We start from the raw sequence: 25,053 nt of genomic DNA on the forward strand, positions 1-25,053 counted from the left end.
CAGGAGTGTGTTGTTTCATGTCCACATATTTGTGAACTTTTTAGCTTGCATCCTGTTACTGATTTCTAGTTTCACACCTTTGTGAGTCAGATAAGATTGTTGATATGATTTCAGTGTTATTAAATTTGTTCAGACTTTTTTTGTGATCTAAGATGTGATCTGTCCTAGAGAATGTTCTGTGTCCACTTCAGAAGAATGTTTATTATGCATAGTTGGATGGAATGTTCTATATATGTTTGTTAGGTCCATTTGGTCTAAAGTGTAGTTCAAGTCAAATATTTCCTTATTGATTTTCCATCTGGATGATCTGTCCATTCTTGAAAGATGGGTATTGAAGTTGGCTGTTAGTATTTTGTTGCTGTCTTTTCTACCTTCCAATATGTTAATACTTGCCTAATATATTTAGGTGTTCTGATGTTGGTGCATATATACTTATAATTGTTATATCCTCTAGGTGGATTGATTCCTTTATCATTATATAATGACTTTCTTTGTTTCCTGTGACAGATTTTGAGTTAAAATCTGTTTTGTCTGGTATAACTACTTATATGTATAAGCTACTTTCCTTTGATTTGCATTTGCATGGAATAATTTTTTTGATTCTTTCAGTTTCAGCTTATTTGCACCCTTAGAACTAAAGTGGGTCTCTCTTGTAGGCAACATGTAATTGAGTCTTGTTTTGTTTATCTGTTCAGCCACTGTGTGTCTTTTGCTTGGAAAATTTTGTAAGGACTTGTCAATTGCCATCTTGTTAATGTTTTTCTGGCTCTTTTGTAGTCTCTTGTCCTCTCTTCCTTTGCGATATGATGACTTTCCATAGTGGTGTGCTTTGATTCTTTTCTCTTCATTGTAGGTTTTTGCTTTGTGGTTACCATAAGGTTTATATAGAACATCTTATAACAGTCTGTTTTAAGCTGATAGCAACTTAATGTCAATCGCTTAAAAAGTACCCTTTTAATATCCCACCCACCTGCACTTTATCTTTTTGATGTCTCAGTTTACAATTTTTATATTGTGTAGCCATTAAGAAACTATCGTGGCTATGGTTATTTTTAATACTCTTGTCTTTTATCCTTTATACCAGAGTTAGGTGATTTACACACCACCATATTACAATATTGGTGGGTTCTGAATTTGACTATATAACTGCCTTTACCAGTGTGCTTTGTATTTTCATATGTTTTTATGTTACTAATTAATGTCTTTTTATTATTATCATTATTATTTTTTGGTGAGAAAGATTGGCCATGAGCTAACATCTGTTGCCGATCTTCCTCTTTTTGCTGAGGAAGATTGGCCCTGTGCTAACATCTGTGCCCGTCTTCCTCCATTTTGTATATGGGACGCCACCACAGCATGGCTTGATGAGTGGTGCGTAGGTCCACGCCCAGGATCGGAACCTGCGAACTCTGGGCCACTGAAGTGGAGCACGCGAACTTAACCACTACATCACCAGGCTGGCCCCACTAATTAGTGTCTTTTCATTTCAGCCTGAAGAACTGACTTTGGCATTTCTAGTTAGGCAGATTGAGTGGTGATGAACTCCCTCAGCTTTTGTCTGTCTAGGAATGTCTTCATCTTTCCTTCATTTTTGAAGGACAGCTTTGGTGGATAAAGCATTCTTGTTTGGCAGTTTTTTTCCTTCAGCATTGTAAATTTATCATTTTACTCCCTCCTGGTCAGCCCTGTTTCTGCTGAGAAATCCACTTATAGCCTCATGGGGGTTCACATGTATGAGTTTCTTTTCTCTTGCTGCTTTCAAAATTGTCTTTGTCTTTGATTTTTTCAAAGTTTTATTATAATGTGTCTCAGTGACGATCTCTTTGGATTGAATCTGTATGGTGACCTATGAGTATCATGTACCTGGATGTCCACATCCCTCTCCTGATTTGGGAAGTTTTCAGCAATTACTTATTTAAATAAGCTTTCTGCCCCTTTCTCCCTCACTTGTGCTTGTGGCACTCCCATAATGCGAATATTTTTTCCCTTGATGGCATCCCATAATTTACATAGTCTTTCTTCTCCTCTGGGTGAGTTGAAATGACCTGATTCTAAGTAACACATTTTTAGTCTGCTTGTTTAAGTTGGCTATTGGTTCTCTCTATTGCATTTTTTATTTCATTCATTGTATTCTTCAGCTTCAGAATTTAAGTTTTTTTTCTTTCTATATCTAAACTTCTTGATTTGTTCTTGTATATTTTCCTGATTTCAGTGAGTTGTCTATCTGTGTTTTCTTGGATCTGGCTCAGCTTTCTTAAAACAATTATTTTGAATTCTTTGTCCAGCAGTTTGCAGATCTGTGTTTCTTTGGGTTCATTTGCTGGGAACTTGTGCTCCATTGGTGATGTCATGGTTCCTTGATTTTTCATGTTCCTTATGGACTCTTGGTGATGTCTCCACATTTGATGGGTCAGTCACCATTTCCAGCCTTTAGGGGCTGGTTGTGGTGGGGAAAGACCTTCACCTTGGCTTGCTTGTGAGGTCACCAGCTGGGTAGAATGTGGCGGTTTTGGCTCTGGGGAGGTACCAGCCATGTAATCACTGTGCCGCTTTGTCAGCGGAGGTCAGGGGTGACAAAGATTGTAGGCATTCTCAGTAGCCAGGGCCACAGGGTGAACTCACAGGTATCTGGACTGCCAAGGCTGGGGAGAGTGTGACATCCCCAAATCTGTGTTCAGATCATAACTGAAACGTTTCCCATTTAAGCAGTGTTTTGTTGTGATTGCAGTGCCACACTCCATTTCTACTTTTCCTTCCCCATGGTTGATACTTTGTCTTCTAGTCAGTTTTTCTACTTGTTCTTTCTACTCTGACTTCCAGTTTAGGGAGAATCTCCACCTCTCTAGACTTCATATCTCATCCATTTCTCTCATAGCTCTTACTCTATTGCTTTGCAACATTGGTCCACATGTGCCATGAAGTGTGCATACATCATTACATTGACCTTGAACAGCAGCTACTCTGCTGTAATTGTTTTTTCCTGGGTTTGGACACTTGCTTCTACACAGCCTCACGTCACCAGCAATAAAGGTCCTGTAGGAATCCTTTGGCAGAGGAACAAGTTTTAAAATATGCCTCTCTTCTTTATGTCACACCCTATCCTTGTGTCCATCCCTGGTGAGTTCTCCACCATTCTTTTTCCTTAGGGGTCCCGTAATGCCCCGTAGTCACTTTCCCAACTGGATTCCAACCCCTTTGTCCGGAAAAACATTCCATAGACTCCTTCCTAGATGTGGCAGATGCAGATTTGTGATGGGGTTTCCCCTTCCCTCTAAAGTCAACATGTACTTCACCAGGGTTTCTTTGTGTTCAGGTTGCTGGAGTGGAGCAGAGGATGCAGAGGCTCCTTTTGAACACAGCATTACTGTACGTGTGTTACAGGCCAGGACTCCCAAGGCATCTTCAACTTCGCAGAAGACCCACCCCTGTGAGTCGTGTAGTCTGGTCTTTAGAGATATTTTGCACTTGGCTGAGCACCAAGGAACACAACACTGCCAGAAAGTGTTCGGGTGTGGGGTGTGTACAAAACTATTTTATTTCAGTACAAACCTCCGAAAACACCAGAGGCAGCACATGAGAGATAAACCCTTTAGAAGCATTGTGGACAGGGCCTCCCTTGCAAAGAGCTGCAGGTTCCACATGTCAGAGAACCCCTTTACCCCTGAGGAAGTTGAGAAAGACTTCTTGGACAGCTCTAGACATCTCAAGGAACAGACCACCCACACCACGGAGAAGCCAAAGAAAATCACGCAGTGTGGTGACACTTTACAAAGCAGAAAAAGTCATTACATCTGGGCAGAATGCAAGAAACCCTTCAGCCCCAGACACACACTTTGTCAGGACCAGGGTGTCCACACAGGAAGACAGTGTTTTGTATGCCATGAATGTGGGAAAACATTCAGGTGCAAATGCTCATTTGTTGTGCACGAGAGACTCCATGCTAGAAGAAGGCTTCACGTGTGTGGAGAATGTGGCAAGTCTTTTAGGCGAACCTCAACCCTTAGTCAGCACCGAAAAGTTCATTCTGGAACAAGGCCATGCAAGTGCAGCAAATGTGGACAATCCTTTAACCAAAAATCCATCCTCATTTATCCTTTGAGAAGTCACCTTGGAGAAAGTTGTTACTTGTGCAGTGAATGTGCACGGTCTTTTAGCTGTAGATCCACCCTTATTCGACAACGAACAGTTCACACTGGAGAAAGGCGTTATGAGTGCACTGAGTGTGGGAAATCTTTTAGAAGAAAATTCTATCTCATTGTACACTGGAGAGTTCACACTGGAGAAAGGCCTTATGAATGCAGTGAATGTGGGAAATCTTTTACCAACAGCGTGGTACTCATTCTCCACCGGAGAGTACATACAGGACAAAGGCCTTTTCAGTGCAGTAAATGTGGGAAATCTTTTAGCAATACCTCGATACTCATTCTACACCAGAGAGTACACACAGGAAAAAGGCCTTATGAGTGCAGTGAATGTTGGAAATCCTTTAGCCATCCATCTTATCTCACTCAACACCAGAGAGTTCATAGTGTAAAAAGATCTTATGTGTGTAACGAATGTGGGAAATCTTTTATCTCTCGCCCTGGCCTCCGTTATCATCAGAGAGTTCACAGTGGATCTAGGCCTTATGAGTGTAGTGAATGTGGGAAATGTTTTACCTCTCGCCCTGGCCTCCGTTATCATCAGAGAGTTCATGCTGGGAAACGACCTTATGAATGTAGTGAATGTGGAAAATGTTTTATCTCTAGCTCCCAACTCCATTATCATCAGAGAGTTCATACTGGAGAAAGACCTTATCAGTGTAGTGAATGTGGTGAATGTTTCATCTCTAGCTCCAAACTCCATTATCATCAGATAGTTCATACTGGAGAAAGACCTTATCAGTGCAGTGAATGTGGAAAATCTTTTTCATCTGGTTCCAACCTCAGTAATCACCAGAGAGTTCACACAGGAGAAAGGCCTTATGAGTGCACTGAATGTGGGAAATTCTTTATCCAAAGATATCACCTTGTTATACACCAGAGAGTTCACACAGGAGAGAGACCTTATGAGTGCAGTGAATGTGGGAAATCTTTTTCATCTGGTTCCAATCTCAGTAATCACCAGAGAGTTCACACTGGAGAAAGGCCTTATGAGTGCAATGAATGTGGGAAATCCTTTATCCAAAGATATCACCTTCTTATACACCAGCGAGTTCACACAGGAGAAAGGCCTTATGAGTGCAGTGAATGTGGGAAATCTTTCACCACTAGGAGGACTCTCCGTTATCATCAGGAAGTTCACACTGGAGAAAGGCCTTATGAGTGCAGTGAATGTGGGAAATCTTTTACCTCTAGTTCCACTCTCCGTGATCATCAAAGAGTTCACACAAGCAAAAGGCCATATGTATGCACTGAATGTGGGAAGTCATTTAGAGGAAATTCTTATCTCATTGAACACTGGCGAGTTCACACTGGAGAAAAGCCTTATACATGTAGTGTATGTGGGAAATCTTTTTCGTCTAGCTCTGGCCTTCGTTATCATCAGAGTGTTCACACCGGGTCAAGGCCTTATGAGTGTAGTGAATGTGGGAAATCTTTTCCCAAGAGCTCGGCACTCATTCAGCATCGGAGAGTTCACACAGGAGAAAGGCCTTATGAGTGTGGTGAATGTGGGAAATCTTTCAGGCAAATCTCTGCGCTCCGTCAACATCAGAGAATTCACACTGGAGAAAGGCCTTATGAGTGCAGTAAATGTGGGAAATCTTTTACCCAAAGCTCTGCACTGCGTCAACACCAGAGACTTCACACTGGATCAAAGTCTTATGAGTGAAGCCCACGTGGGAAATTCTTTAGCTACAGGTCTGTGTTCCTTCAATATTAATAGTTCACATTGCATCAAGGTTTTATGAGTGTAGTGAATGTAGGAAATCCTTTACCCAAAGAATTGCCCTTAGTGTACACCAGAGAGCTGGCAAAGGAGAAAGATCTTATGAGTGTGGTGAATGTGTGAAATCCTCTACCTCCGCCCTTCATTATCATCAGAAAGTTACAGAAGAGAAAGCCTTATGGGTGCAGTAAATGTGAGAAGTCTTACCTCTGGTTCTACCCACCATTGTCAGCAGAGAGTTCATACAGGAGAAAACTGTTTTGAATACAGTGAATGTGGGAAATCCTTTAGGGATAGTTCCCAGTTGAGTCAACATCAGAGAGTTCACACTGGAGAAAAGCCTTACGAGTGTAGTCATTGTGGGAAATCTTTTACCTGTAGTTCCACTCTCCACTGTCTTCAGAGAGTTCACAAGAGAAAGGCCTTATCAGTCCAGGGAATGTGAGAATTCCTTTACCCAAAGGATTTACCTCATTACACATCATAGAGTTCACACTGAAGAAAGGCCTTAGAGGTACAAGGGAATGTGCAATTTCTTTGTTCAGTGTAACCACACTGGAAGAAACCTTGAAGAACCATCTATCTGAATTCGATCTTATACGTCCAGTTGTCCACAGTGGGGAGATTCCACATAAGTTCCAGTTATGTGGGAAGCATGTGTAGCTATGTTGCACTTTATAACTTGCTCAGGGCTCTTTCAAGATTTATGTCACTGCCATGTTCTTGTTGTGGAAGCCATTTCACCTTTGCCACCTGGCAGGTCTACACAGTGTGCATCAATCACCACCTCAATGTGCTCAGGGAAGCTGACCTCTGTTCTCTCAGGTATTGGAGTAAATTAGGAGTAGCCTGAGGTGTTAGGGGGTCCGTATTCCGTTCTAACTAGTTTGGGCAAGGACCTGACCCAATGTTGGTCCAGACAATATCATATGAGTTTGGCTGGCAACTTGCAGAGAAGGACAACCGTTTTTCAGGGACATGTTGTTCTCACGTGATGAATCGTTCCCGCTTTCAGGTCGCTAATCCAAAGTGTGCTCACATTGCTTTGGTTTGTACAATACGAAAGCCTTGCTGTTTAAGTTTTCTTTCATTTAGGGTGTTCTGTTTACTGTGTGCGATGTTTTATAAACAGGTTTGGGCTCCACAAGTATGAAGGGTGCACAATTTTTATTGGGGTCTCAAACTTTGTGTGCCTCAGAGGGTACAGTATAATGGCAAAAAAGAGCTCGCCAGTTTGGGCCAAATTTGCACTGCTGCCAACAACCTAGGAACCACTGTAGGGCTTTCTGGTCATCATTTGAAGCTTGGATGCTGTGAGTTTTTGGAGATTCAGGTCACCCTGAGGAGGAATCAGATGTGACAATCTCAAGTTGTTCTTGGAGCAGCATGAATGTTTTCCATTGTTCACAGGGGATGTCAGCACTGTTGATGGGAATTTCTTCCCTAGGTCCTGCAAAGAACCATGTGCCCTGATGTCCACAAATCCACGGGTGATGGTCAGTGGTTGTAACACCACTGGGGTCAGGGGAAACCATAACTGCTACTGAAAGTGCACTGTATTAGGGATTGGAGAAGACTGCAGCCAACTAGATGGAATGTGCCTCTTCTAGAAGTGCATCCAGAAATGTTTTTGTGACAGTGACTGTGTAGGATCAGTTTTTACACAAATCTCAGGGCCTCAGGTTTGTTTATCTTGTGTAGCTGAAGTCATTGTCAGAGAAAATAATCAAAAGATCTTGGGGATTCCTGTAGTGTAGTCTCTCAGTGATGTTCACCTCAAGGCCATTGCTGCACGGGGAGGAAAACAAAGAGAAAAGTAGTCCAGGGATGTGACTCTCGTGACCTAGCCAGCATTCCTCTTGACTCCAATGGAAATATCCTTTGTTAGTAGCCAGTATTTGCTGCCACTGAGGCAAGACTGACTCCCAGAGAGCATGAGGAGATAGATAGTGGAGTGAATATAGGGTTGCCAAACCTATTTTCCAAAAAAATGACCAATAAAGACTTTTTTATCTTGAGCCATTTTTAAAGCTTTATTAAGGTATAGTTTACATGTAATAAACTGCACGTATTTAAAGTGTAGTATTTGATAAGTTTTGACATACATAAGAACCTATGAAAACATCATCACAGTCCTGGTAGTGAAGATATCTGTCACTGTGTAATTTGCCTTATGTCCTTCTATGGTCTCTTTCCCTGCCTGTCACCACCCTCCAAATAACCATTGATTTACTTTCTCTTACTACAGATACCTTTGCATTTTCTAGAATGTATATGATTGGAGTCATTAAATGTTTAATTTTTTTTTCTGGTTTCCTTCATGTTGCATAATTACTTTGAGATTCATCAATAATACAAGAAGGTCAACTTGCTTTTTGTTTTTTTGCTACCTTTGGATATACCACTATTAGTTTATCCATTCATCTCTTTATGGACATTTGAATTATTACCAGTGTTTTGACTATTGTAAATAAAGCTTGTACAAACGTGTACAGTTCTTTATATGGATATATGTTTATCTTTTTTCAATAACTTTGGGTGTAATGTCTGAGTCACAGGGTAGGTAAGTGTTAACTTTTGAAAAAACTAACAAATTGTGATCTAAAATGATTATACCTTTTTTCATTCTTACCAGCAGGGTATGAGAGTTCCATCTCTCCACGTTGTAGTGATTACTTGGCTTGGCTTATCATTTTTAATTTAGCCGTTTTAATTAGTTTGTAGTGGTATTTCACTTTGTTTTAATTGCATTTTCTTAAAGATTCCTGATGAGCAGTTTTCAAATGTTTATTTGCTATCTGTATGTCTCTGATAAAATGTCTGCTCCTAACTTTTGCCTATTTTGTGAACTTTGGCCATTTTCCTTTTCTTTCAAAAACAGGACAATGAAGCAAGAAAGATATATATTAGAATTTCACTCATTCTTGAATACATGAGTGACTTCTTTGCTTAATGGGTTAATTGTTTTTAATACTGAAAGAATATATCTTAATTCTTTTCAATTTTTTTGCTATGCACAATGTAATGGGCACATATACCATACACTTTTAAGATTAGTCTGTATTGTTAACATCCTCCATCTGTTTCTTAAGTCCAGACATTCCATAATACAGTAATGTCTTGCTTTGTAGTGTTTGCTGATTTTCCTGATCTTCATTGGTGGGTTGGAGCAGATAGGGAACCAATTGGCATCAGGATGGCCTGGACATTCAAAGCCCAGTGGGGAGGGAAAGAGGAAGGCGGTGATCAGACTCCTCAAGTGGCTGGAGTTTGAATCTCAGATTGCTGACCACCACTGCAGCTCACAGACAGTGGCTCTACTTTAGGCCTCAGTTTCCTCCTGTATAAAATGGGGATTAGGGGTGACCCTGCTCCTGGGCTGTTGGAAGAGGTGAAGAGCTGAGGCACCCATTCATTGCACAGCAGCTGCACCTGTGGTCTACATGTGCGTGTGGTGACAATCCTGGGGCAAGTCACCCCTCTGCCACCGGCAGGCAGGAGGGGGCTGCAGGGTACTGAGGTCTCAGTGTGGGTTCCCCACCAGGGAGTCTCTAGGTGATTCACTAGAGCTCCTGGAGGGCAGGTCACTGACTGTGACATGTACCTTGGCCTCTGTGAGGGTCAATAAAAGTAACAACAGTGAGCATTTAGCAGCACCAGATTTCCAGCATTTGCATTTTGAGTATTTTCTCTAATTCTGTTAGTTCACAACATCCTTGGGAGCTTCCTGGGTGTAATCTGAAATTGGCCCCAATACATGGAGGACAGAGCAAGACTGAAGAAACAGGCAGACCACTCCAGATTAGTAGGTGGCAGTTTTAATGAGCAAGGGAACTCAGAGTGCTTGTCTTGGGCAGCCACAAGACAAGTAGTTTTCCACACCCACCTGCCAAATCTTAATTAAAAGTTTATATAGAGACCCTAACTGGATTCAGTCACATTTATTTTACAGACTCAACATCACATTACTATCTCGAGGCTTGTGTCCTTGGAGCAGCTTCTGGGAGTGGAGAAGGCAAGACAGGTGTCACATTCAAGAGGCTGGATTCATACCCCTGAATCTAGATCCAGAACTGGGTAGTTGAATCCCTTTATCTCAGCATGTGAAGCTCTCAGCCCAGGGCAGACACATGGCAAGGACCAGGGAAGGTCAGCTGCTGCTGCTGTTTTTATTGTTGGAGTTACTGTCATGATCATTTTCCCCCATTCCTCTGATGGCCGAGAGCACTTACCGTCTGCCCCCAAGTTCTCAAGAGAATCCCATTGATTGTTTCTCCAGTGGCTTCATCCATGGGAGGCTTTTCTGTCAGACACAATTATGTTATGACCAAAGGCCACGTTCTCTTCCCCTTTGAGCCCAACACAGAGCTCAGGCATTCTGTATTTGCAGGTGATGCCGGAGGCCTATTCACTCCTGGTCTCACTGGGTAAGGGCTCCCCTCTCCACGCAGGGGATCCACAGCCTCCTTGATTCTGCCCTCTCAAACAGGCCTCGCTGGTACGAAGACCAGTGAAACTCACCCGTCTTCCTCCCTCTACCTCTCACCGTGTTCTAGACCGATTTCCTCCTTTCCAGTCTCCCTATGTCTAAATTAGGTATCTTTGGGGAGAAACATTGTCTTTCTAAACACAAACCTTCACCCTTGTGCCCAGCACATTTGGGCCTCAGTCTGAGCTCCTTATTCCAGATTCCACAGGAGGGAAGCTGACTGACTCAGCCTGGTTGGGCCAAGTGTCCCCACAGCCCCGTAGCAGGGTCGTGGGTGAGGGGCTGTTCTCAGAAGAGAGGGTAAGTCAGGCAGCACCCCTGGAAAGACATTTGCCCTGGTGCTCCCCACATATCTTCCTGAACAACACAATCTCAGTAAAAACGCCCTTGAGGGCTGCACCATCGTCCCTTGTTTCCGAAGGCCTGGGCCCAGCTCCTGCACTGGTCTAGGAGATGATTTTAGACGGCACACAGTAATGGTATCAGGTGGCATGCATTGACACTCTGAAAAAGCTGGTCCTTCTTCCTTTCTTTTTCCTTCTGAGTGTTGTCAGGACAAAGTCTTGGAGTCGTGCTGCATCTGTAATGTCCCCCTGTTACTAATTTCCCTTTTTTATCAGAGAGAGCAGCCCTGAGCAGGACCTGGGAGCTCCCTGGGATTCAGAGCAGTATTTTGATTTCATGTTTTTATTTTCATGATAAACTTCCTTTTGTCAAGTTGAACTGGTTTTCCTAGTTAGGGGAGAGACAAATATGCTTTTTAGAATACATTGTATTTAAGGCAAAAAGTGTGTGTGTCAGTTTAAAGAGAATAAAATTAGTAATGGTCACAGCTAAGGTTGGTTCTCTTCTGCTTTCAGCTGTCATAAACAAGTGTCCTTTCTATGGTCTACTTAGTGCCACGTTTGTACTTTTTATTGGTTATTCTGCTGTTTAAAATGGCCCTGAAATGTAGTGCTTATGTGCTGTCTAGTATTCCTAAGCACAACGCTGTGATGTGCCTTAGAAAGAACGTATGTGTGTTAGATAAGTTTTGTTCAGGCATGAGTTACAGTGCTGTTGGCTGCAAGTCCTATGTTAATAAATCAACAGACAGCAAATAAGGTGTCTTTAAACAGAAATATACATGAAACAATGTTATGTATTGATCAGTGGACAAAAATGTTGTGACTGAGGCTGTAAGGAACCTAAACCTGTATTTCCTCTAGGAGCAATGGTTTTGTATGCAAAAATTCAGTATTACAAACACTGAATTAGTGCATACGAAACCACTGCTTTAGAGATCATAACTACCATAACAACAGTGGCTTTAGAAAACATAGCTACCGTGAATAATAAGTGACCGTATTTCAATAGCTGTTAAAAAAGCAAAGGTGATTCTCAACATTTGTCACTGCCTAATTATGTTACCAGGTTTTGCCATTACCTATGTCCTTGAGGCTATTTATTACTACTGAATCCGCATGTGGGAACAGAATGTAATGTTGTGCTACTGCACATCTCTCCCAGCTCCATTTACACTGACATCATTTTGGCAGCTTGAAATTGGCCATGGAAGGAGTATTTACACCAGGAAAATTGACAATCACTACAAACCAGTGCTTGCTTGTTTTATTGAATGTCTAGACTTTAGAAAGTGATGAACAATGTGTTAAGAAAGCAGATTATACTAAAAAGTATATAGTGTCTATGGCTGTTACATTATGAATAGCACAAAACATTGAGGCTATATCCTTCAGTACACAAAAACAATTGTTATATACTGATCAGTGTCCCCTCGAAATTCACATATGAAGCCTTAATCCTAATACGACTGTATTTGGAGTTAGTGCATTTAAAGAGACAGTTAAAGTTAAATGAGATCATAAGGGTGAAGCTTTAATACAATATAACTGCTGTTTTTATAGTTAAAGGAAAAGACACCAGGGAAGCACACGCACAGAGAAAAGGCCATTTGAGGACACAGCCAGAAGGTGGCCATCTGCAAGCAAAGGAGAGATGCCTCAGGAGAAATCAACCTTGATGGCCCCCTCATGGCACCTTGATCTTGGTGTTCTAGCTTCCAGATCAGATTTCTCTATGCATACATGCATAGAGAGAGAGAGAGGCCTCTGATGTCTCTTCCTCTTCTCATAAGGATGCTAGTCTTATCACATCAGGCCTCATTTAACCTTAATTACCACCTTTAGGGCCCTATCTCCAAATGTAGTCAAATTGGGCGTTAAGGCTTCAAACAAGAATGGTGGGGTAGAGGTAGGGGTGAAATAATTCAGTCTATAACACGGTACTGTCTTAGGTGAAGGCCTTCACCCCATGTGAACATTCTGATGTCTTAGGAAACTGGAGTTGTAGGCAAAGGATTTCCAACATTCACTGCACTCATAGGGCCTTTCTCCAGTGTGAACTCTTGTGATGTTCTAGGAGCAAAAATCTGCAAATTTCCCACACTCATTGCATTTGTCAGGTCTTTCTCCAGGATGCATTCTCTGGTGTTCAGTTAGGTTGGAAGATTGACTAAATGATTTTCCACATTCACTGCACACATAAGGACTTTCTCCAGTGTGAACTCTTTAATGTTTAATGAGGCTGTCCTTTGTGCTATATAATTTGCCACATATATCACACTTGTGAGTTCTTACTCGATTGTGAACGCACTGGTGATGGAACAGACTGGAGCTGTAGGCAAAGAATTTCCCACACTCAGTGCACTCATAAGGTCTTTCCCCAGTGTGAATTCTCTGATGTTGAAGGAGCACAAATAATATGCAAAAGAATTTTCCACATTTTTTGCATTTGTAACGCCTTTACTGTGAACTCTCCAGTGTTTTATGAGGCTGGAGGACTGACTAAATGATTTCCCATACTCATTACACTCATATGGCCCTTTTCTAGTGTGAACTCTCCAATGTTTAATGAGGCTATATTTAGTGCTATATAATTTGCCACAATCATCACACTTGTGAGGTCTTACTTGAGTCTCCTCTGATTTTGGAGGAGACTATAGCTGTAGGCAAAGAATTTCCCACACTCACTGCACTCATAAGGCCTTTCTCCACTGTGAACTATCTGGTGTTTAATGAGGTTAGATCTGTGGTTAAAGGATTTCCCACATTCCTCACACTCATAAGGCTTTTCTCCAGTGTGAACTCTCCAAGGGACAATGAGATTACAGCTTTTGCTAAAAGACTTCCTACATACACTGCACATATAACATCTTTCTCTAGTGAAGTCTCTCTGGTGCTGAACAAGTGTGTGTGGCTGAGAGTTTTTGCAATCTCCCCAGTTGCAGTGAGTTTTTACACTGTGAAAGGCTGTGCTACACTCAGTCCACAGTTTGACTTCTCTCTAGTGTTAGGGGTCTGTTGCTGGAGAAACCCCAAGCTGGTCAAGATGTCCTTTGCAACCTCCCTGTAGGCAAAGTGCTTCTGTGATAATGGAATTTGCAGCTCTTCAAAAACAGGGCTCTCCACACCTTACTTCTGAAGTGTTTCTAATGTGCTGCTTCTGGTGCTGATGAAGGGTTGCAGTGAAATAGAATCATTTCTCACATGCCCACATATGTATAGTTTCTGCCCACGATGTGTTCCTTGGTGGTCATTTAAGCACAAAATGTTTCTCAAGACTAGGCCACAAATCTCACAGGGGTGGGCTTTCTGGGGGAGATGGAGCAGTCTTAGGAGTCACATGCAACACTCCCTGTACGGAAACACTCTGCTCAAAACACTCTCATCCTCCACTCCATGCCAACAACCTGAAAGCAGGGAAATGCTGGTAAAGTGCATGTTGACGTTGGAGGGGGTGACCTGCATACAAGTGTGTGTCTGACAAACCCAGGAATGAGTCCGTGGGTTGTTTCCAGGAGCAGGGAGTAGGTTCAAGGGGAGTGTTGGGCTGCAGTAGTAGTACAGCCCTATAAAGATGGGGGAAGCCTCCCAAGGTGAAAGATACAAGCATCAACCATGGGGTGTGACACAGGGAGGAGAGGTATGGTTTACTATTCGCTCCTCTGCAGACAGCATTCAGCAGGATTTTGTCTGCTGTTCACATGTGCGCACCGTGCTGAAGGGCATGTCCAGGTACCAGCAAATTTGACTGCAACAGAGCAGCTGGTGTTCAAGGACTGTTAAGGATATGTGCACACTTCATGACACAACATGTAGAGATTAATGTTGGAGAGCACTGCAGATGGAACAGGGAGAAAGACGGGTGAGACGCAGAGTCCAAAGACATGAGGATTAGCCCTAGACTGGAAGTAAGAGTAGTTGGGGCCAGTCTAGTGGCGCAGCGGTTAAGTGCGCGCATTCTGCTTCGATGGCCCAGGGTTCCCCGGTTTGGATCCTGAGCGCCGACCTACTCACCGCTCATCAAGCCATGCTGAGTCGGTGTCCCACATAGAAGAGCTACAACTCTACAACTATCATACACAGCTATGTACTGGGGCTTTGGGCAGAAAAAAAAAACGAGGGAGATGGGCAACAGATGTTACCACAGGGCCAATCTTCCTCAAAAAAAAAAAAAAAGTAGAAGTGACTAGCAATAGAACTGACAAGTCAGCAAAGTGTCAAGAATGCAGAAGGAAAGGCAAAAATGGAGTGTGGGCATGGTGATGGCACCAAAACACTAGTCAAACAGAATAGGCTTCTGATATGATTTGTACACAGTCTTGATGTCATATTCTCCTTCAGGTGCCTCTCCTCAGGGCCAGGCTCCCTCTGACCCCATCTTGCTGTGGCTAGATTCATATCCATCTTGTGAACCACTAAGGGCCCTCTATCACACCACCAAGATGATTATCTACATGGTACTTGGATGATGTAATCATTAAGGGAAAGACAGAAGAGCAGCTAGCACTGGCCAAGACCAGCTCGGGACATGACAGCCCACATGAAAGAAAACTATCACCAAGAGAACTCCAGAGGAAGGTCTTGTAAGAAGAGCCCATGGTGCAATTAAGTACTGACTGTGTCAGTGGTGGCAAATCCTGGCATAGGGAGGTATTAGGAAATGTCAATTAGAGGAAGGAATTACAACCTGGGGCACACAAGTGCCCTATTTCTGGACAAAGTGACCCAGCCAGGGAGAGGGCAAGCAAGGATGGATTCATTTGGCTGAATGCAAGATGTGTGACCCTGAATCCTCCCCTGCAGGAGTGTAGGGAAGCAGGTGTTGGGCCTGCTCAAGGCCAGTGCACATACCTCAACTGTACCAACCACAGCGCCTACCTATGTTAACTGGAGAAGGAAGCAGACACGTTGGTCCTGATGGGAGGAGGACGTAGGTGCCCCTGGGGAAAAGGAAAACGGTAGAGGCTAGGTCAGAGCACAGAGGTGGGTGTGAGGGCTTACCCAGGGAGGTGGTAAGTGTCAAGTTCTCCGGCCCTGGCGTGGGTCTCCCCCGCGGCGTCGCGGAGCCTCAGACCCGTGCTGTGCAGTGGGGACACCGCCTCCTCTCGCGCCTTGTCGGTCCCAGCACCTTGGTCTGGAAACAGCACTCAGACCGTTCATCTGTGGTCGGGAGAGCAGCCAAAATGACCGGGAGGAGGACACCGGAATTTCCGCCCTCTCATTTTGTGACGCACGGAGACGCGCCTCTTTTCTGAGACTTCATTGGCTCAACGACGCCGTCGCCTGATGCTTAGATTTCTGGGTAATGTAGTTGCCACATACACAGGCCGCGGGTAAAGATGCTCCCTGCCGGACTCCTGGAGAAACGGCCAGGTTCCACCTGGAGGGAATTGGCGAGTCTGGGCCAAGGGTTCTGGAGGCGCGGCTCCAGTTCTTAAAGGGCTCGTATTCAGGTGTTTTGGGAGTGTCGTGGTAACTGATCACCCACTTGTTTGTAGATGAATTATATCAGACACCGTGAAGCTCAGCAAGCTCCCGAGGGTAAAAATATTATTTCAGATGCTCCCAACGCCTACAAATCCAAATGCACATATCATTCCATGCAGTCCTTCAGATACAATATGCGTCCACTGGAAGCGCCTACTAAACATACTGCAATTCAAATGCATGCATGCTGAAAACTTGGAGTAAGTTTTATCAACCTGTATACATCCTGTCAGGGAGAGGAAAAAAAAATACTCCAAATAGTGCCATGACAGGGAAGACAGAGGAGAGAGATTGGGCGACCATGAAACGGGAGTACCAAGATGGATATTTGTCTGTGGTTCCCGCGTGAAACATTCCTCCTGTCTGTGTAGTCAATTACTGTGTCAATTTCAGTGAGCAGCATTTGTATCCATTTAGGAATGTAACATTGAGAACTGAGCTCAGCACAGAAGAACTCTGTCCAAACCCGGCACTGAGAGACTTGACCAAATTCTAGGATGCCTTCTAGCAGCATAAGGCCTAGTCCCTTGGATAACTCCAGCCCTCCATTGACCTCAGCCTCCATTAAAATGCCAGACTGAGAAAGCTCAAGGCTACCAGGAGAATTTACTATTTGTTCTAGCTAAGTCTGATGATAGACCCCTGACCTCTTTTTCTTTGAGCCTTTACTGAAAAAGGCTTACAATTGTAAATATATATCTCTTCCACTTCAGAAGTGTGTTTCTCAGCGGCTTGCCCAGTGGCCTAGCGGTTAAGTGTGTGCGCTCTGCTTTGGTGGCCCAGGGTTTGCAGGTTCAGATCCCGGGCGCGTACCAACACACTGCTTGTCAAGCCATGCTGTGGTGGTGTCCCATATAAAGTAGAGGAAGATGGGCACGGATGTTAGCCCAGGGCCAATCTTCCTCAGCAAAAAGAGGAGGATTGGTGACAGATGTTAGCTCAGGGCTAATCTTCCTCACACAAAAAAAAACAGGTGTCTTTCTCAAGGACCTACGATCTATTCCTTTGAAATGTAATCTTCAGGAAGGATAAGGCCTCTATCTCCCAGTGTCTGTGGAAGGATAGAATTGTAACTTCCGTAACTACCGCCAGCAAACACAGCTGCACTAATCACATTTACATTGACCAACCCTTTGTAATTTTTCAGTTTTGTGACTTTGCTGAATCCCCGTTCTCCTTGCTCCCTTATCCTCCCTTATTTAATTAATTAATTAATTTTTTTGGTGAGGAAGATTGGCCCTGAGCTAACATCTGTGCCCCTCTTCCTCTACTGTGTATATGGGACACCACCACAGCATGGCTTGATGAGCGATGTGTAAGTCTGCACCTGGGATCTGAACCTGGGAACCCTGGGCCACTGAAGCACAGCTCAAACTTAATCACTCTGCCACCGGGCCGGCCCCTCATTCTCCGGCTTGATTGGAGAATCGCTTGATCACCTCTGCACAAATCAGAATGGAGTTCAACTCTTTGCCCTACTGTCAGTAGTTACTGAATAAAATATGTTTTTACCTCTTTAACTAATGTCTGGCTGTGTTTGTCTTTGACAACATCAGCCTCAAAAGGGGAACATGGAAACACACGCTGTTTTGGTATAGGGCAATGGCTGCAGTGTTCAAAGTAGAGCATATATGTCAGTGGTGCTCTGGATCCTGAAATATTGGGAATATCGTAAATCCGTGATTTTATCTCATTGCCGGGAAGTATCATTTCTTTTGTGATTGCAGGGACTGTTCTACATGGGGAATTTATATTATCTGTATTAGGGTTCTCCAAAGAAAAAGAGCCAATAGGATATATAGATATATATAAGAGAACATTTATTATAGGAATTGGCTCACATGGTTATGGAGGCTAAGAAGTCCTCCAGTCAGCTGGCTGCAAGCTGGAGAACCAGGAAAACTGGTGGTCTAATTCAGTCCAAGTCCGAAGGCCTGAGAATGAAGGGTCTGCTGGTGTAAATCCCAGTGTCCAGAGGACTGAGATCCAGGAGCTCCCATGTCCGACGGCAGGAGAAGATGGACTTGTTCTGCACAGACGTTAGCGGCGAGTCCAACACGTTGATAGCAACAGCTTTCCCTGAGACTTTCGCATGAGACCAAGGCGCCATTCTCACCCTGGTGAGACAAAAGCCATGTCACCGTCTCATTCTGGTGAATATCTCCTTTTACTCTCTCTCCTATTTTATCTTTTTGGATAACCCTGATTATGAACCCACGCCGTGGTCTGATGAACACCTCTGCTCTGGTGTCTTTGGGCTCCCGGACATTCATCCCTTCGTGCTCTTTGGCAGTGACATCCGTGCCTCTCAGTTCTGCTTTGCCTGCTGGGCAAGGAAAGTAAAGTTTCCAACTGTAGTCTCTGGACTATAAGTTCCCTCTAGAACATCTCACCTCTTATTTAATCAACATTATGTATTTGTAGGCTCACATTTTACGCTGTTTAATCACCCAGGACATTTTGATTCAAAATTGAATAAGAACGATAATAACTGCACTTTGTATTGCTTATAGCATATAAAAACATGAAAGCTACTCATAATTATTCAAACATAATTTTGTAAATTGTATAATGTTATTTACTAGAGATTCAGAGAATTTTATGATACTATATATAGGAATATTCAAGGTTAAGGAGGTTGAAGAAGAAACTTACTTGTGATTAGAAATTCATACTGATACCTAAAAGATTTCTTTCTTTTTTTTTTTTTTGTGAGGAAGATCAGCCCTGAGCTAACATCTATTGCCAATCCTCCTCCTTTTTTTTATCTCCCAAAGCCCCAGTAGATAGTTGTACATCATAGTTGCACATCCTTCTAGTTGCTGCATGTGGGACTCAGCCTCAGCATGGCCCGAGAAGCGGTGCGTCGTGCGCCTGGGATCCGAACCCAGGCCACCAGTAGCAGAGCGTGCGCACTTACCCGCAAAGCCACGGGGCTGGCCCAAGATTTATTTCAAATTACAAAGCAGAGTGGGAAAAAGATGTTTCGGTTGAAGAAAAAAGGACCTGGGAATACTCTGAGTTGGAAAGGCACATGTGCAATTCAGAGAACTGAAGGAAGGTCAATGTCTTTGTGGTACAGTGTGTGATGGGGAGAGTGGAGAGAAAAGCAGCCGAGAAGCTAGGTGAAGGCTTTCTCTGCCGGGTATCGGAGGACACTTCAACAGTCAGAATGATCAGAACTATACATCAAGGAGATGATGGGTCCTGAGAGTTTAATCAGGTGGGATAAATAATCAGCATTGCTTATGATAGGAAGTGCGAAGTATTCAACTGAAACACATTTATTTCATTAAACGCTACATTTTAGCACCTTTTAGCATTTGTTTTAATTGAAAGCTTTTTTGTTACTTAAAAGTAATGCATTGGGCCAGCCCCATGGCTTAGCGGTTAAGTGCATGCGCTCTGCTACTGGCAGCCCGGGTTCGGATCCTGGGCGCGCACTGATGCACCGCTTGTCTGGCTATGCTGAGGCCATGTCCCACATAACAGCAACTAGAAGGATGTGTAGCTATGACATGCAACTATCTACTGGGGCTTTGGGGGGGGGGAAATGGAGGAGGATTGGCAATAGATGTTAGCTCAGAGCCAGTCTTCCTCAGCAAAAAGAGGAGGATTAGCATGGATGTTAGCTCAGGGCTGATCTTCCTCACACACACACACACACACACACACACACACACAAGTAATGCATTAATGTTACTTAAAAGTAATGCATTTACAGTATTTAGTGGGCAGCTTTTGGAAATTATGTTTTTTTTGTGTGTGTGAGGAAGATCAGCCCTGAGCTAACATCCATGCCAATCCTCCTCTTTTTGCTGAGGAAGACTGGCCCTGGGCTAACATCCATGTCCATCTTCCTCCACTTTATATGGGACGCCGCCACAGCATGGCCTGACAAGCGGTGCATGGGTGCGCGCCCGGGATCCGAAACTGGGCCACCAGCAGCGGAGCTCACACACTTAACCGCTACGCCACGGGGCCGGGTCCCTGGAAATTATGTTTTTATAAAAGTCACTTTTAGAAATTTTTATGAGCCACTGGCACCTGGAAGATACTTTCAAATAGTTAGATGCTCTTTTCCTCTTTATTACTCAACTTTAGTGACTCATTTGCTTTTCATTACCACTAACACTTATTAACATAGTACTTATCATATTTTGAAGCCCTAACCCCCAAGTGACTGTATTTGTAAATAGGACGTTTACAGAGGTAATTAAGGTTAAATGAAGTCATAAAGGTGAGGCCCTACTCCATTAGGACTGGTTTCCTTATAAGAAGAGGAATAGACCCAAGGAGTGAGCCCACAGGGAGAAGAGGCCATGTGAGGACACAGCGAGAAAATGGCCATATGCAAGCCAAGGAGAGAGGCCTCGGGAGAAACCAAGCCTGTTGACACCTTCATCTTGCACTTCCAGCATTCAGAACTGTGAGAAAGTAAATTTCTGTTGTTTAAGCTAACCAGTCTATGGTATTTTGTTATGGCAGTCCCAGCAGAGTAACACAACTGCCATTAAATGTGTTTTCTTCACCAAATAAATAATAAGGCTCAACATCCAAAGAGATATAGTTAGGAGACACAACTGGTATAATTCTAAAAATGCTACAGAACTATAAATTAGTTTCTTTAAAAATTGGGGAGATTTAGTTTGGAGCTTCCTTTTTGCTTCCACTTCTGTTGGGAACCAAAACTTAGCTCCAATTTGCAAAGTCCAAAAAGAAGCCAGGTAGTGAGAGTCAGATGCACAGCAGGTGAGGTTGCATCCTGCCTTCCTCCGGCCAGGGCACTTTTGAAACCTGCACAGGGAAGGGGAGCCCAGAGAGCAGACGGTGGAGGCAACAGACCTCAGAGATTAGGGCTGGGCAGGCAACAGAAAATCCTGCAGCTGAGTCCTCTCGGGGGTCTTCCTTGGATTGGGGGGGAATATAAAGGCTTTTTCAATGCCCTTACCACAGAGGTGGAGACCCTCCCTCCGACATCAGAGGTCAGGTGCTTACAGGCACCTCCAGCCACTGAAGCCCAGCTTCCTCCTCCAGAGGCAGTGTCCTCTGCTGGCCCCAGAGGCTGAGTCCCCACTTCTTCCTCCAGAGGCTGATGCCCCCCTTTAGCACCTGAACAGTGCCAGTCCCACATGTTGGGACAATCTCAGGGACGAATCTGCAGGGCAAGGTACAGCCGGCAGGATGTGGTCCTCCTGGACACTGTGTTGGGCACCACAACCAAACTTGACCCCAGCCAGCAAGATGGGACAGTTCTGGTTCCCCAGGCCTAGTTCAGCATCACCAGCCTCCTGGCCTTCATGAGACACTACCTGGTCCTGGTTCTCAGCCCTGGCAACACTTGAGAGCAGCCTGACCAGCAAGGAAAACTCGAAAAGACTTGAGGAGTTTCTGTGGCCTGGAAGGAGGGGCCCTGCCAAGAAAATGGAAAGCAGTCTTCACAAAGAGGCAGCTTTAGGTCCACAAAGTGTGGAGATGAGGAGGTCTCAGGTGTAAAATGAGGAAGTAGCTATAGATTGTCCAAGATACATTAAGTAAGAAAATCAATCTATGGATCAGTATACAATATATGCCTTGATTTTTACTAAGAAAAAACTATGTATAGGAATATATTTGAATACAGAGATACACACAAAGAGTGATGCACACATGTGCAGACACAATTCTGAAAGGATAATCCTATACTGCAAACTTTGTTTTTCTCCAGGAGCTAGAATGATCAGAGCCTATTCGAGTTCTATTTTATAAACATATATAGTGTAATACCTCTTTCATAAAAACTTGAAAATTTGACATCTTGTAATACGTAAAACTTATGTATTTTAAAATACAATGTATTTATGTAACCTCAGTGCAAAAATCTTGTGGGTTTTTAAGGGATTCCAGTTAACAAGAAATACAGGCACCTCATACACAGGAATCACAAGAGAAGCTTGGAATGTTCTTCATGTGCATCAAAATCTCCTGGAGCTTAAGACACAGATTCTAGGGCCTGACTCCCAGAGTGCCTGATTCAGTTGGTCTGCATTCAAAACTGAGAAGATGCATTTCCCATGAGTCCCCAGGTGACACTGATGGTGAAGGTCCAAGGATCAAACTGAGAAAACCAGAGTTGTATAAAGTCCTGGCTGCCTGGTTCCAGGCCCAAGTCCACTAAGGTGGAAAATTGTAGGCTGTAAGGGGTAGACCCAAGTTTGCTTACCCAAATCCCCTGAGTGTCTCTGCAGTGAGCAAAGGAGATGAATGGCTAACTGGGCTCAAGTCTCAGAACCCACCCTCCCCCCACTGCTGTTGAATGCTGTGAGGGCTCCACCCACCAAAGCCAGCTAGTCACCTGCTTCTCTTCTGCCCTGAACTTATCTGAAAATACCCACATGACTCATCCCTCACCTCCTTCAAGTATTTTCTCAGTGCCCCTCTTACTCTTATTAAGGGGCACCCCCACCCTCGACAACTTACTGTGCTGTGTAATATTACATTCCATACTAGACATCTCAAGACACACACCTTGTCTTGTTTTTATTGTTTCCACCACATTCTAACTGTGAAAGATGACATGAGTGGGGCCACATTAAAACAGAGCCAGAGCAGCCATTTCCGAGGAATTGCATGTCTTGTTTTCTTTATCTTCCAAACTGGACCAAACCACCAACATTCCAAGAAGTCAGTAAGGACAAGAATATCTTGTTTGTAAGAACTGATAACATTGGACTTTGCTGATGACTGAATCTCAACCAATGAATGAAGTACAAGTCTACCCTTTTGCCTGATGACTGAATCTCAAGCCCATCTATGAAGTACAAACCTAGCCTCTCCTCATCTAGCACCAATGAACTCTTCTTTAATACAACTCACTTCATCCTCCCTTTTTCCCATAAAAACTCTAAGCCCTTCGTCTGTAATTGGGACACTATTTGGGTTTCTACCTGAATCTGTGCTCCCTGAATTGCAATTCTTTGATCCCAAATAGACACTTTGCCTCTTAAGCTGGTTTCTGTTTTTGTAAGTTGACATAACTTACTGTGTAATTTTGTAATTTTCTTTCATAGTACCTGCATGTGTTTTTTGAAGAATGTAAGCTTCATGAGGACAGGGGTCTTTGCCTCTCTTGTGTCCCAATGTCTCCCATCCACCAACCATAGTGCCTAAAACTGAGTATTTGCTCAATGAACATCTGTTAGAGTGAATAAACATGACACCTCAGCTTGTTATTCATTTTTGCTAATCTGACTACTATAAATGTCCACTTCAACTCTCCCTTCGAGCTGGTATTGCTTAATGTTTTCAAGAATAAAAGCCCTGCTAAAAATTCTCTTAGATCTTAACTTTCTTCAAAGTTCCCTTATAATTCCCCAGAGCTGTTTCTGACACTTTGAATAACTGCATAAACTTTATTACTAATTGAAATTTGCATTTCAAAATGTTTTGGAGATAATCTCAATTCCCCGTGCAGAACTGTCCCTGCAATTATTAGAAAATGATAATCACTTCCCAGCAAGGAGAGAAAATCATGGGATTCAGGTGCCCTGTCTGTCTCAGAGTTCAGATGCTCCCCTTGTACCCCTGCTTGGACTGGGAAAGATGCAACCATTTACCCTTTACAAAATAGGGATAGTTGGGGTAAGGGATGGAGGGAGTGCTTTGTGTTGGTCTCAGCTTATCTATAGTGATGCAATCAACTAGAAATGCCTGAGGTACTCACCTGGGCAGTACTACTTGTGGCAGCCCTCACAGACATTTCCCCAGAGCAAATGTTGTGGCTAGACTGGTCCTTGTGGTTCTTATTATGATTGCAGGACACACCTCAGCAAAACCATCAGTGAACTTTGAAAAAACAAGATTTTTGGGCCTGCCCAGTGGCGTAGTGGTTAAGTTCGTATGCTCCACTTCAGCCGCCCGGGGTTCGCAGGTTTGGATTCCAGGCACAGACCTACACACTGCTCATCAAGCCATGCTGTGGTGGCGTCCCACGTACAAAGTAGAGGAGGATTGGCACAGATGTTAGCTCAGTGACAGTCTTCATCAAGCAAAAAGAGGAGGGTTGTCAACAGATGTTACCTTGGGGCCAATCTTCCTCACCAAAAAAAAAAAACCGATTTATTATTCACAGGTTCTGGGGGATACATGGGACACCCAAGGACCACACAGAGAGGTTGTTACTGCACAAAATTGGAGTTCTTTTGCCTGATGCACATGAAAAACACCCCAATTAATTACAGCATCAGCTTTTGGGGGAGAAATCAGCTTTATTCTGTGAAATTGACCTGCATGGAGACAGGGGCATGAATCCTGAGTCAGGATTTGGGGCAAAATTTAAGAGGTTAGGGAGAATACGCTGGCACTCTGAAACACTGGCGGAACAGGTTTTGCTTGGCAGGCTTCAAACATTTATGGTAAGGTTTTAAACATTTATGGCAGGGTTCTAAACTTTTATGATGAGGTTCTAAACTTTTATGATAGGGTTGTAAACATTTTTGATGAGGTCGGGAAGGAATTTTAACACCAGATCTACCTGAACAAGGGATCCCTCGCTTCTGATAAGAGTCCTACTTTCCAGTTCTGGTGATGTCCCCGTCCTTGGTTTCCCTGGGAAGGAGGATCTTTGGTTCTGTGGTCATTTCAGGTCAAGATTTCTTCTTCTGCACATGCTCTGGCTACGTGACTTTGCAGATTTTCTGAAAGACAATCCTTAATCACTTTGTTGATAAGAGATGGGGTCTGTTCGAACTGGCTCTAAATGGGCCCCTGGTTACAAGGTCACTAGTAGAGAGAGATGGAGGAAGCCTGGATCTGGGGCTCTGTGTTTATTAGGATTGAGGGTAGGCTACCTAGGCTTTCACAGGTTCACTCTTTATTGGAGAATTT

The 25,053-nt window shown here is 43.6% G+C and overlaps 2 protein-coding genes across 6 annotated transcripts in view; both read left to right on the forward strand.

Moving 5' to 3' along the window:
- Positions 1-8,376, forward strand: part of LOC131397516 (zinc finger protein 345-like) — a 60,306-nt gene extending 51,930 nt beyond the window's left edge. For 4 of the 5 annotated variants that reach the window (XM_058530539.1, XM_058530538.1, XM_058530537.1 and 1 more), the window contains one exon: positions 3,314-8,376. In XM_058530539.1, the coding sequence (XP_058386522.1) occupies positions 3,314-5,811 (2,498 nt within the window). In that variant the 3' untranslated portion in view covers positions 5,812-8,376. The remainder of the gene's footprint in view (positions 1-3,313) is intronic. The other variant, XM_058530540.1, reaches the window with a different exon arrangement.
- LOC131397527 (zinc finger protein 211-like) overlaps positions 1-25,053 on the forward strand; it is a 114,091-nt gene that overhangs the window by 27,886 nt on the left and 61,152 nt on the right. The window lies entirely within an intron of this gene.

The sequence above is a fragment of the Diceros bicornis genome, chromosome 34 (genome assembly GCF_020826845.1).
Source record: "Diceros bicornis minor isolate mBicDic1 chromosome 34, mDicBic1.mat.cur, whole genome shotgun sequence".
NCBI lineage: Eukaryota > Metazoa > Chordata > Mammalia > Perissodactyla > Rhinocerotidae > Diceros > Diceros bicornis.